At 33.1% G+C, this 13134-nt stretch overlaps 1 protein-coding gene across 6 annotated transcripts; it reads right to left on the bottom strand.

Annotated features, from left to right (window-relative positions):
• Positions 1-8323: 8323 nt before the first annotated feature.
• On the bottom strand, positions 8324-12422 carry LOC112710038 (tripeptidyl-peptidase 2). Of its 6 annotated transcripts, none has more exons than XR_011865250.1 (8): positions 11968-12422; positions 11537-11612; positions 10318-10396; positions 10138-10211; positions 9516-9625; positions 9332-9412; positions 9208-9252; positions 8324-8608 (listed from the first exon to the last, which is right to left on the bottom strand). XR_011865250.1 is itself a non-coding variant. In XM_029289300.2 (6 exons), exons 1-4 carry the CDS (start codon positions 10503-10505, stop codon positions 9392-9394), a joined length of 393 nt encoding a protein of 130 aa, XP_029145133.1. In that variant the 5' UTR covers positions 10506-11036; the 3' UTR covers positions 8324-8608; positions 9208-9252; positions 9332-9391. The 6 variants fall into 6 exon arrangements, 2 of the variants coding, with proteins under 2 accessions (XP_029145133.1, XP_072058420.1); XR_011865251.1 differs by lacking the exon at positions 11537-11612 and adding an exon at positions 11059-11309; XR_003156631.3 differs by lacking the exon at positions 11537-11612.
• Positions 12423-13134: the final 712 nt, after the last annotated feature.

Genomic DNA, 13134 nt, shown 5'->3' with positions numbered 1-13134 from the left:
ATCAGTTAAAATTTGGGCGGATCCGATGGGATTTGATGTTCATACTTCATAGCACTGATGAGGAAGAGTTATATCATATACCAACTGGAGCTAAGATGTGCCAACTTGAGATTATATCATCTTAGCTTGTTTAGGTATCATCTCTATATCTATTCGAACTATGGGGCTATGGGCCATGTTACATTTCTTGTCTTTTTTGTGACATATAATCCTTATTTCATGGATCATCAATTTTGGAATCCAAATTAATCTATGTATATGATGACCATGCAATAATTGTGTTGGAATGGTGGATTGATAGTTGATGATGTGAAGGATAACAAAGATAAAGATTTTAAATCTTTATTAGAAATAGAGTGTTAGTTTGGTTAATTAGTAGTTTGTTATTAACTCTCTCTTTTGTGTTAGTATATATATCAGTAGTTAACCCTTTAAAAAGAATATAGCATTGTATTCATTTCATACATCTAGGTATTCATAAATCAAAGAATTCTTTTTCTGTTTTATTTTGTTTTCCTTTCTTTTCTTCATTTTTGATTTCTTGCTAAACTAATTTGTGTTCCAAAGCTTCTTTATGGTATCAAGAACTTAAGTCTTTTGAAGATCCATAATTTCTCCGTCAGATGATTCTATTATCTCTGCTAATAAAGATTCAAGTGTTGTAAATACAATTTTTTTTTCAGATTCCACTTCAATTCTTCAACCAAAGGCCCTTTAATCCTATTCAAGATAAGTTGGGGGGAAATAAACACAAGACATGAGAGCAACAAGCTTTGGCAGCTATTCGAGAATAAGCATTAGAAAATCACCTTTATCAAGATAAGATCCCTGCACCTTTTGAAAATTCAAAAAATTAATCTACTGGTATTGAATCTTCTCAATACAAACAATGGATTCAAGATGATCAAAACCTAATTTCATGGTTGTTGGCCTCTATGGATTCTGCTATCAAACCTAAAATGGTTGGATGTACTTATAGCTACCAGATTTGGAATAGGATTGAGGCATATTTTGTTGAGTCTATAAAACTTCGAATCAAATAATTAAAGGCACAGTTTAAGCTTATCAAGAAACACAACCTCACTGTTTCAGAATATATTTCAAAGATTAAAGTCATTGCAGATTCATTAGCAGCCTTGGAAAAGCGTCTCAAACTAGAAAAATAGGTTAAAGCTATTCTTGAAGGTCTAAATGAAAATTATCAAATGCTTATGACTACCATCAATTCAAAACCAGATATATTTACTCTATATGAAGTTGAAATTATGTTGTTAACTCATGATAAAATGTTGGACAAGTATAGAAAACTAGAGAATTTAGTGATGCAAGCTAACATCACACAAACCTCCTTTCCATCCATTCCAAACTTCAATTGTGGAACTGGAGGAAGAAGAGGGAGACGAGGTAAAAGATTCACAAGAGGAGGAAGAAGATCTTTCTATAATTCTTCTAGACCTCAGTGCCAAGTTTGTGGGCATTTTGGCCACATTTCTTGGCACTGCTTCTATCAATTTAATCAAGAAATTTCACCCCTTCTCAGTTTCAATCCTTTAGGCCTAATAATTCTGGATACAACATTGCGTTACCAGCTTCCTCTTCACAAAATAATACCTCAACTTCTACTCCTCCACCACCAACTTCATCTTTTCATAATCCACAAGCTTTTCTAGCTGCACCATCTACCATTTCTGATCCAGCATGATTTTCAGATACAGGAGCCTCACATCATGTGACTCCACATCAATCAAACATGATATCTTGCTCTGAATACTCTGGTTCTGAGCAGGTTCAAGTTGGCAATAGTTCAGGTATCTCTATCTCTCATATTGGTAGTTCTTTTTTGTATTCTTTGGATTCTAAATGCTTGTTTTTATTGCAACAGTTAATTCACACACCTCACATTACTAAAAACCTAATTAGTGTATCTAAGTTTGCTTAAGATAATTTTATTTATTTCGAATTTCATGCAACTTACTGTGTTGTTCGTTGTCAGTTCACCCAGAAAGTTCTACTACAAGGTTTTAGAAGAGGAGGCCTTTATCAGTTTGTGAATGTGGCTGTGCCTCAAACTACATCAGTTTTTAATCTTCCTCATGTCTTTACTATTTCTTGTTCTATTTTTTATTTGTGGCACAAACGTTTAGGACATTCAACCACTAAAACAGTTCATTTAGTTCTCAATCAATGTAATATAGCTCAAAATACTTTCAATTCTAATTTAGTTTCTAAGACTTGTAATAATTGTGCTGAAGCAAGAATGCATAAACTTCCTTTTTCAGATTCTACTACATCTTATACTTCTCCTTTACAATTAGATTATAGTGATGTATGGGGTCCTGCCCCTATTGTGTGTCATCTTGGTTATCGATATTATGTTACTTTTATAGATGCTTTTAGTAGATATACTTGTACTTATTTGCTTGTTAACAAGTCACAAGTTTTACATGCCTTTAAACAATACAAAAATCTAATAGAAAATCTTACTAATTGCAAAATTAAGGAGTTTCAATCTGACAATGGCGGTGAATATAAATCTCTTGCTTTTGCTAATTTTATAGCACAAGAAGGCATCTTACATAGATTTTCATGTCCTTATGTTCCTAAACAGAATGACTGTGCAGAGAGAAAGCATAAACACCTCATTGAAATGAGTTTGTCTATGTTATCTACTGCCTTTATGCCCTTAACTTATTGGGATGAAGCTGTTATCACATCCACTTATTTAATCTGATGGTAATCAGTGGCTAAGAGAAGAGGGGTTGAATCTTAGCCCCTTTTTCTAAATATTACTTTCTGCCTTTTAAGATAGCTTCAGGAGATATTTCTGCTTTTTGTCTCATAACAAGTCAAGAGACACTTTCTTTTTGTCTCGTAACCGGTTAGGAGATATTTTTTAACTTTGTCTCATACGCAACAAAAATAGAAATGGAGTAGAAGAGAAAGAGAGAATCATACCCAGAAGTATCCTGCTTCAGCTGCTAAGTGCAATGCAGCCTACATCCAGTCTCCATCACAACAGTGACAGAATTTCACTATAATCATCAGATTACATACACCAATTCTTCTCTAGGAACTACCCAATCCTATCTGGGACAAATCCAGATTCTATCCCCAAATCTGAACTTGACTTGGACACCTACCAAACTTTCAACTGCAAAGTGCTAACCCAACTTGTAAGGGAATCCCCATAGGATCATGAAACACAACATACAGATGTACAAAGTAACTCTTAGACATCTATGGCTTTTTCTTTAATTTTGCACTCTCTTTCCTTTTCCTCTCACTGGCTTTTTCTTACAAACCTCACTTTGTTTACTTTTTTCACCATGAGACTCAGACAGACAAAACTAAAGAAAAAAAATAAAATGAAACACATTGAATGAGAAGAACTTCTGTTAGCTTAGGATAGCTATGAGAACTCTGTGCTTACTTTCCTTGTCTCAACCTTTGGCCGTTCACCCTTATTATAGAAGGGGAAGCTTCCAAGGTTGAAACCGATTCAACCAAGCCATCAACATCTTCTCCAACAAATAACCGGTTCAGATAGAGAAGAGAGAGAGAGAGAGAGAGAGAGAGAGAGGGAAAACCAAAGCTGAAATCAATATGCATGTACCTCTCTCAACCTTTCTCATCAAGCTTCTTCAATCTGAGCCTTCCATCTTGACTTTGGCCTCAAGAATGAATTTCAACCCTTGATGATTCTCTGATCCTTGACGGCTCCAACCTTTCCATATTTGCTTCTTCCTCTTCGTAGCTCCAGTAGCTACTTTTTCTCTTGGATGAACAAAAATGGAACTGAGCTTTAGCCACAGAAATCTTCTTCTCTAACCAAAACCGATCCTTTACATTTTTGGCATGAAGATCTTGAAGTTTCTGCTTGAAATCTTTCCTTCAAAGGCAAAGATTTTAGCCACGCCATGCTTTAGATCTTCCTTTTGCAAAGGCCATCATCAACTTAGCATTTTCCTTCTTCATAACTTCACTGTGTCTCTGATAACTTGTTCTTGCTATCTTCTTCTCTGACAATGAAATGACCGAAACAAAGAGAGAGAAGAGAGAGAAGAAACAAAGAAACTTTCAAAGGAAGCAATGAATGATATTAAAACAAATTAATTTCAACTTCCATTCCCCTATGCATAAAGTAACGTGTGGTGCATTTAATGCAATTAAATTAATTTTAATTTTCTCTTTCAGTTACCAATGCATGTACTTAATTAAATTAAAATTTGAATTTCATAACCAATGGAAGTAGGTAACCGAATAGAGCATGCTCCATCCTTTGCTTTCTTTTCAATTTCGGACCAAGGCTTGTTAGTCTTTCAACCAAATTATTTTGGGCTGCACATTGGTTTCCTGGCCCAATTCATCTTGCTATCCAATTAAATAATTCAACCACATTGCATGTGATATTTTTGCACAAAAGCTGAATACTTTCTTATCACATTGGGCTTCTATTGCCTTTTAGCCCAACAGAAATTTTTTTTTGCACACTCACAAAACCATTAAACAAACAATTGGAAGCAAAATATTAAATTAACAATTTTTCTAATTAACATTTTTAAAATTTTATTTGATCATCATAATAAATCAAGTTTTCCAAACTCAACATAATCAATCGTTTACCTACTGTTATTTTGGCTAACAAATCACCACATGAAGTCTTATTCAATCGTAAACCAAATTATAGTTTTCTAAAAATTTTTGGCTGTTCTTACTATCTATTATTGAGACCTTACACTAATAACAAACATGAATCTAGATCTAAGAAATGCTTGTTTTTAGGTTATGCTACAAATTACAAGGGTTATAAATGTCTTGATTCCAATGGTAGAATTTATATATCTCGACATGTATACTTTAATGAGTCTGAATTTTCCTACCTTGAATTAATTCATCAATCGTCTTCTGCAAATTCTTCACAGGTTTCTCTCAATACTGATCAGGTAATAAGTTCTAATTTTCCGACTTTGGTGTCACATAATAAGCTTTGCACTACTCTTAATACTCCTTTTATCTACATATTCTTTTATGCTAAGTAACACTAGCACTACCACTAATATTAATGATTGTCCTTCTCGTACTACTAGAAATGATGATATAGTTACCACTAATAACAATTTAAATCATCCTGACACTCAAACTCACCAAGATACTTTTACTACTAGAAATGATGATATAGTTACTACTAATACTGATTTTATAATACCCATATTAGATATCCACATAGAGCCTTCTTCTGTTGAGAGACAAGATGATTCTCTATCTGAGTCACAACAATCTAAACCTTCTCTAAATGTACACCCTATGGCAACCAGGTCTAAAACTGGTTCTTCTAGACCAAAAATCTTTACTGCTACGGTTAATACTATCACCAATAGTATAGATTATATCCCTAAAACACCAACTATTTCTCTTGGTATTCCACATTGGCATGGAGTTATGATTGAAGAGTATGATGCTCTTCTAAGAACTAAAACCTGGGATTTAGTCCCTATACCTCAAAATGCCAAAATTAATGGGTGCAAATGGGTGTACACAATCAAGAAGCTACCTGATGGATCAATTCCAAAATACAAAGCTAGGTTAATTGCACAAAGATTTCATCAACAAGAGGGCTTTGATTTTGAGCAAGTTTTTAATCCCGTTATAAGGCCAACTACCATTAGATTAGTTTTAAGTATAGCATTATCTAAAAATTGGATCATTAGGCAATTTAATTTTAATAATATTTTTTTTGAATGGTGATTTACAACACACTATTTACAAGTCTTAACCAATTAGATTTGAACAAAAAAGTGATACTCATATTTGTAAATTGAACAAGTCTCTTTATGGCTTAAAATAAGCCCCAAGAGAATGGTTTTTAAAACTCTGTAAGACTTTGAATCTATTTGGCTTTAAAAGTGCTAATTGTGACACATCTCTCTTTATTAGAAGGACTTCAGATTCATTAATCTACATCTTATGTTATGTTGATGATATAATTATAATTGAGAATAACTAATCAAATAACCTCTATGATTCAACAACTTGATCAAATATTTTCATTGAAAGATTTGGGACCATTAAGTTATTTTTTGGGCATTGAAGTTCAAAACACCAAATATGATATCTTGCATCTGTCACAAACTAAATACATAACAGATTTGTTGTCTAAAGTTGGCATGGGAGAGGCATCTCCAATGCCAAGACCAATGATTTCTTCTCTGCGGCTCTTGTCTTCAGGAGCTGAAGCTTTTGAAGATCCTAAGTTATTCCATATAGTGGTGGGTTCCTTGCAATATCTAACCATCACCCGTTCAGATCTCTCTTTTTCAGTCAACAAATTAAGTCAGTTTATGCATGCACCCCTTCTTTCTCATTGGAACACAGCAAAGAGGATATTAAGATACTTGTAAGGGACAAAGGAGTTTGGATTGACATTTCACAAATGCAATGATACAAGGCTCTATGCTTTCTCATATTCGAATTGGGCTGCTGATATTGAGGATCGAAGGTCAGTATCTGGATTTTGTGTGTATTTTGGCACTAATTTAGTGTCTTGGTCTTGTAGGAAGCAATCTACTGTTAGTAGGAGCTCTACTGAGGCAGAATTCAGAAGTTTGACATCCTGTGAAGCTGAGTTAGTCTGACTTAAAAATCTTCTTCAAGAGTTAGATGTTTCCCTTCCAACTCCTTCCACTATTTACTGTGATAACTGTAGCACAGTTCTGCTTATGCACAACCCAATCTTGCATGAAAAGACCAAGCATTTTTAGCTTGAAGTCCAGCTGATTCGAGACAAATTGAGGGACAACTCCCTGCATATTGTGCATATCCCAGGGATTGAACAGATTGCAAATATCCTCACTAAGCCATTATCAGCTGCTGCCTTTAAGAGATTACGGGTCAAACTGCGAGTAGCTCTTCGACCATACTCCAATTTGAGGGGGGTGTGAAGGATAACAAAGATAAAGATTGTAAATCTTTATTAGAAATAGAGTGTTAGTTTGGCTAATTAGTGGTTTGTTATTAACTCTCTCTCTTGTGCTAGTATATATACCATAGTTGACCCTTTAGGAAGGATATAGCATTGTATTCATTTCATACATCTCTAGGTATTCATAAATCAAAAAATTCCTTTTCTACTTCATTTTGCTTTCCTTTCTTTTCTCCATTTTTGATTTCTTGCTAAACTAGTTAGTGTTTCAAAGCTTCTTTAGATGACAGTGTTTGATACATGCATGTATGGATGTATCGTTGTACTTTATGTATTAATAGTAATTAAGGTAGTGTTTGATTTTAGATACTAAAACTGAAATTGAGAGATTGGGATCTAATCTTATATTTAGTGATTCAGTCTTGAAATATAAAATTTTAGTTTTTTTAATATTTTCAAAAACTATAGACAAAAAAGACTGAAATTTTAATGATATTTAAAAAAAAATTATTTAATTTTTTAATTTTAAATTTATCTCTTAATTTTTATATTTATCTTAAATCAAACATGATATTTAAAATATAACTCAATTTAGTATATTTTATACTAAATATAATATAAAAACTTAATTTATTCATAATTTTTTTTTCTAAACACAGCCTAATAAATAAAAACCATCACTTAAATTATCTTAATAATTATGTTAGGTATACAAAAAAAATTAACTTAATTATTAGTATAAAATATATATTAAAATATAAAATATACTAAAATAAACATATTTATATATAAATATATAATAATTAATTTAGTAATTAATTTTTTGTGTGAGACGTAGTATTTATTATATCTTGATATGGTGTATTTTTCTTGTTCATCATGGTGTTAATTCCTATATGAATGCTCCTAATACTTTTTTTCCCCTTTCCTTAGACAAATCTATTAAAGTTAAGAATTATATTCTAGAGTATGGCATATGGGAAACGCAATCATTTGGGACGTCTACGTTTCAATGAATATATATAGATATAGTTTCTACAATTGGTAATAATAACTCGAATTGGTCTTTTTGTTAGTTCTTTAACAGACTAATTTAACTTATATTAAAAGACTCATTTGACTTATGTTTATTATCTATATATCTGTTTTGATTTGTTAAAATTTATGCCTATATATGTTTTCATTAAGCCTGTATTACTACGAGAGATACGCCGAATAGCGGCGGTTTTTATAGGGTTAAAAACCGCCGCAAAATAATATACCAACGGTTTCGCAAACATTGCAAGTTAGGGGTGGAGATTTGATTTTGCGGCGATTTTAATGAACCGTTGGCACAACCGCAGCAAATCAGATAACTGATTTTGCAGCGGTTGCAAAACCGCCGCTATTTGGATAGTGGATTTAAAAAAAAATTTGCGGCGGTTTTAAAACTCCCGCAAATCTATGTAAGTTTTTTTAAAAAAATGAGATGGTTAACTGCCGCAATTTCATATATGGACTTATTTAAAAACTGAATAATTACATTCAGATTAAGGGAATGAAGAATTCAAAGCAGGACAGGGGCATTTTCTTTTCTTTTTCCCTCTCTTTTCATTCAGATTGATGAAAATGATGCCTTTTTTCTTTCGCAATTGAATGTATGTAAGCAGGTTCCCTTCAAATCACTATAGTTTCACAATGCAGAAGAGCCTGAAAAACGGGTTAAAAAGCTAAACAAGTAAATAAAGGTGAAAGGACTTGGAAGAAGAGAGAGAGTCAGCAGGTATATAAAAGCTATTAGCTATATAGCTAGTGATAGAAAAGAAAGATATATTATTAGAAAGAGAAAGAATTTCACATCTGATGTATGTATATAGGTTAGGATAATGGTGATGGCTTCAGTGGCTTTCTTGTCCACGTGAAGTAAGCTAAACATTCCTTGGGCACAGAGACAAAGCTACCACTACTACTATTTCACCTTTTTATATATCTATCTTAACCATGAATTAACATACATAGATATATAGCAGAAAACAAGACACATTTCAAGCATACGTACTTGATTACTTGTCTGTCTTTCAGTTTGGGTGATTTCGGCTTATTTATATCTAAATCTAATAAGCTCCATCTCTTTGCTTTTCTAAAAGAGGTTACTAATAAATTTATTCGTAACACAAGTTAATAAAACCATCATGTATGTTAAGCTGTACTTTCTTAATTGCTTGAAAATTGAGGGAAAAAGCTAATGAAGTATAGATTAGGCATTCAAAGCAAAATCTTTTAGTTAACAATAAAAAATAGAAATGTACCTGGGAACAAAAATGTTGGCACAAAATTAAACTCCAATGTGATACCTACTAAACCCAATGCTAGGTATGAGTAGATCATATCAAATTCAGATTCCACCATTCTAACATGTGTAAGAGGATTAACCTGATCAAAATCTTGAAGCTGTTTTATAGCCTTAGCAATTTTCTCCTGGTTTTTCTCGTCCTACTTTTTCTTTCTTTCTTTCTGCCAGTGAACATTTCATAAGAAGAAAAGGGAAATTAGATCTATTTACCAAGGGTAAGAAACCAAAAAGAAGACTCAATATTTCTCAAGATTGTGATTCTACCTTCAAACGAGAAGTTAATTCTTCTGTAAAAATATCATAAATAAATTTGTAACCAATATGCCATTCACCAGAAGGATTTTTCCATGAAGTATTGATGATCAAAGATGCCCCTGTTCAACATTTTTTCATGGAACTCTAACCTCAGATAACAGCTTAATAATTGAACAGTTTAAGTTCATTGACTAATAAGAAAAAAGTTGTGCAAAAAAAAAAAGAAAAAGACAATTGCATGCAAGCACACAAAGTTACAAAGAGGGAAAACATAATGGAGAAAGAAAGAACACAGACAATTTGGAGGAGGAAAACTTAAAGGGCTTCTTGTTATAACAAAGAATAAAGAATCACCAAAACTGTTTGAAAGAGTATTTTTTTATCTTTAATATTAAAACACAATAGAACAAATGTGTTCCGAAAATATGAACAAGAGCATTGTTAATAAGTTTTAAATTAATATCTTGTGATAAAAAAATTAAAATTGTATATAGCCTCATTATTTGAAGAATGTCAGACCATCATAACTTGCATATAAAGGCTATAAAAATGGTATATAGCCTCACTAGTTAAAGAATGTCACACCATCATAACTTGTATATAAAGGTATTTAATATTCCAAACCACTAACCTGATGCACCGCAAATACAACCATCAGCATCAGCCTTCACCACCTTTGAGGTATTAACATCTCCACTGCCAGAACTGAAGATACAAAAAAGCAACATACATTTATTTTAAAAACTAATATAAACTCAAAAGTTATCAGCTAAGAAACAACAACAACAACAACAAAAGGTTTTCTTTGTACCAATCAATGACATCAAGAATTTTGGGTTTCTCATCTAAGGTAACCTGCAATCCAACAGCGGCCGGGTCTACGCCAGAATCTGTAAACATGCAGATCGAATAATTGAACAAACTTGCACTATCATGTGAAACTGTAACAAATAACACCAGAACATACAAGTACACCAGAACATGCACACCAAAATGCATTTTAAAACTGGAAAACTAGATCCCACAGATCCAGTAGCTGAAAACTAGATTGCCACCAAAACAACTTTACATTATTACTAGTATGAAAAAATTCATCATTTAATATAAGGAAATAGCATACATGAATCTGATCATGAAGACAATAGGAAAAAAAAGAAGAGCAATAGTAATGCAAGTTTAGTAGTGCACTGTAGCATAGCTCATGAAGTACACAGCACGGAAAGCAAGTATATGATACATTTATCACATATATGTGTATATTGAGTTATTGACACAACGCAACACAACAACAACATCGAGTTTTAGTAATTAGAAATACTAATAAGAAGTGAAATGTTCCTTTTTTAAAAGCACTAAATGAAATAAAATACTCTGTTTCTCCTCCTTTATTTCAATATCAATGCTGTATTTAGCTTTCATTTATAGCATAGCTCAACAAATGCTGCAAACACAGCTAACTACTACATCACTAACACTATCTACCATTAACAACTAACTACTCATGCAAGCTCAATAAATCTTAGTAGTAGTGGAGCAAAACAAAGTGCTATACACTTAATTAATTTGGAAATCAACAAAAAGGAATAATGTAAGGGCAATCTCCTTCTTAGGCATGTGTGAGGCCAAGAAGGTTGTCTCGTTCAGCTTGAAATCGGAGGAAGCATCATCATCATCGTCATGTTTGAGGAGTGATTATTGAAGAACAAGGCATTGGCTTAGCTTTTCTCTCTCTCTGAAATCCAATCCCTAATTAATCAAATCACAAGAGTGTGTAGCTTCCTCACTCTTCAGTGAGTGTAGTGTCTGTTGCAGTGTGAGAAGATTAATGGTTATGATTACGAAGATGAGGTAGTTGGTAGTAACAATGATCGACACCAATGTTAGCACACCAATATGGTCCTTACAAGTATTTGCCAATGTTAGCACACCAACAACATCAACACCAATAGATTCTATTTTGTTAGCCCCAAACCACTCCAAATTAAATGCACTAGTGAAATCATCAACATTAAAAACATGAGTAAACTTACTAGTCTCAATAACAACCAAGGTTCATGACCTGTCTTCTAAGCTCCCCTTTCCAAACTCAAAGGGTATCACCTAATTCTGACAAATTTATAAAAATATTTGTAAAAATTATTCTCATACTGCAATTTACAACTTGGTTTAGATATTGAATGAAATATACTAAAAAGATTTGCTATTGAGCTTTCTCTTCTTCGAATAAGTAAAACAATCAATTTAATTAGTAGAAAAACCTAAGAGCAGAACTAGAATCAGGATTTAGAGTGAGCGAAAAATATGAACAAAAAAATACATATACTGCGACGCCAATAGCTCCGAACATGACTTAGCGATGTCAAGGAGAAGACATATGCAAATATTGAGGAAAATAGGATTCAAATTTTGTAATTAATCAAAAATGAAAACAAGAAAGAAAGAGCAATGTAGAAGAACAAACCGGTGATAGGGAGAGGCCGCGATAACTCAGATTTGCTCACGGTGGAGGAGAGGAGAACGGTCGATGGCAGTGAAAGGAGGATGTCTGGGCAACAACGCGACTCAAAGATGGCACAAACGCACACGGGGAGTAGAGAATAGGGGTAGGTTGCGCACACCGTGAATGAGGGATTTGGAGTTTCATGCCCTGTAGAGTAGAGGGGAACGGTCGACAACAGGGAGAGAAGGTTGGGTTGGCAGCCATGCAACTCCACGGTGACACAGCGGCGCACGGTAGAGCAGAGAACAGGGGTTTGCCGCTTCCATTCTCCACAGGTTTTCCACTGAACTGATTTGGAGTGAAATTAGTATATTGGGTTAGGGTTAGCGGCGGGGCTTCATGAAATCGATGCTAATCCAGTTGATTCCGCGTCACATTGAAGAGATCGAATGCCATCCGCAGCTATCTTGGCTAAAGTGGGCTTTAATCCAATTATTATTTAGTGTAGCAAAAAAGCTACATATATATAGTGACGGATCCAGAAAATTTTATCAGTGAGGCAAAAAAAAATATATATATATATAATATAATAATTAATTTTATAATTATACTATGGTATTATAAAATATGATTATTTCTCAAATTATTTAACTAACAAATTAAAACAATAAAATAATAATTCAAAATAATAAATAATTTAAAATTTCATTCTTCTAGGTTTCATACTTTGAAAAGATTAAATAATCTTTTTATTGTCAATACAATCAAATGTCTCTCTTTCTATATATGTCACTAAATAATCATTTAAAAATTTATCTCCCATACGGTTACGGAGCCGACTCTTTATGATGTTCATAGTAGAAAAAGTTCTTTCAACTGATGTAGTTGCTACAGGCAAAACTAAAGCTAACTTCAAAAGAAGAAACACTAATGAATAAACAATATTTTTTCGAGTCTCAACCAATTTCTGAGAAAGAGCACCAATCCCATTTAAATTTGAGAATTGATCATCAGAACGCACATCTAATATGAAATTCTCAAGTTGACTATCAAGTGCCAAAAGTTGAGTAGAAGAAAATTCTAATAAATAGAATTGAGCTAACTGGATCAACTTCTCCTTATCAAATGCAAAAAATGAGTGTCTTAGATTCAGACAAGCTATACATAGAAGCAATTCAGTATTCACCT

This window comes from Arachis hypogaea, chromosome 9 (assembly GCF_003086295.3).
Source record: "Arachis hypogaea cultivar Tifrunner chromosome 9, arahy.Tifrunner.gnm2.J5K5, whole genome shotgun sequence".
Taxonomy (NCBI): domain Eukaryota; kingdom Viridiplantae; phylum Streptophyta; class Magnoliopsida; order Fabales; family Fabaceae; genus Arachis; species Arachis hypogaea.
Note: the sequence above shows the minus strand (reverse complement) of the source record. Positions and strands in the feature narration are given on the sequence as shown.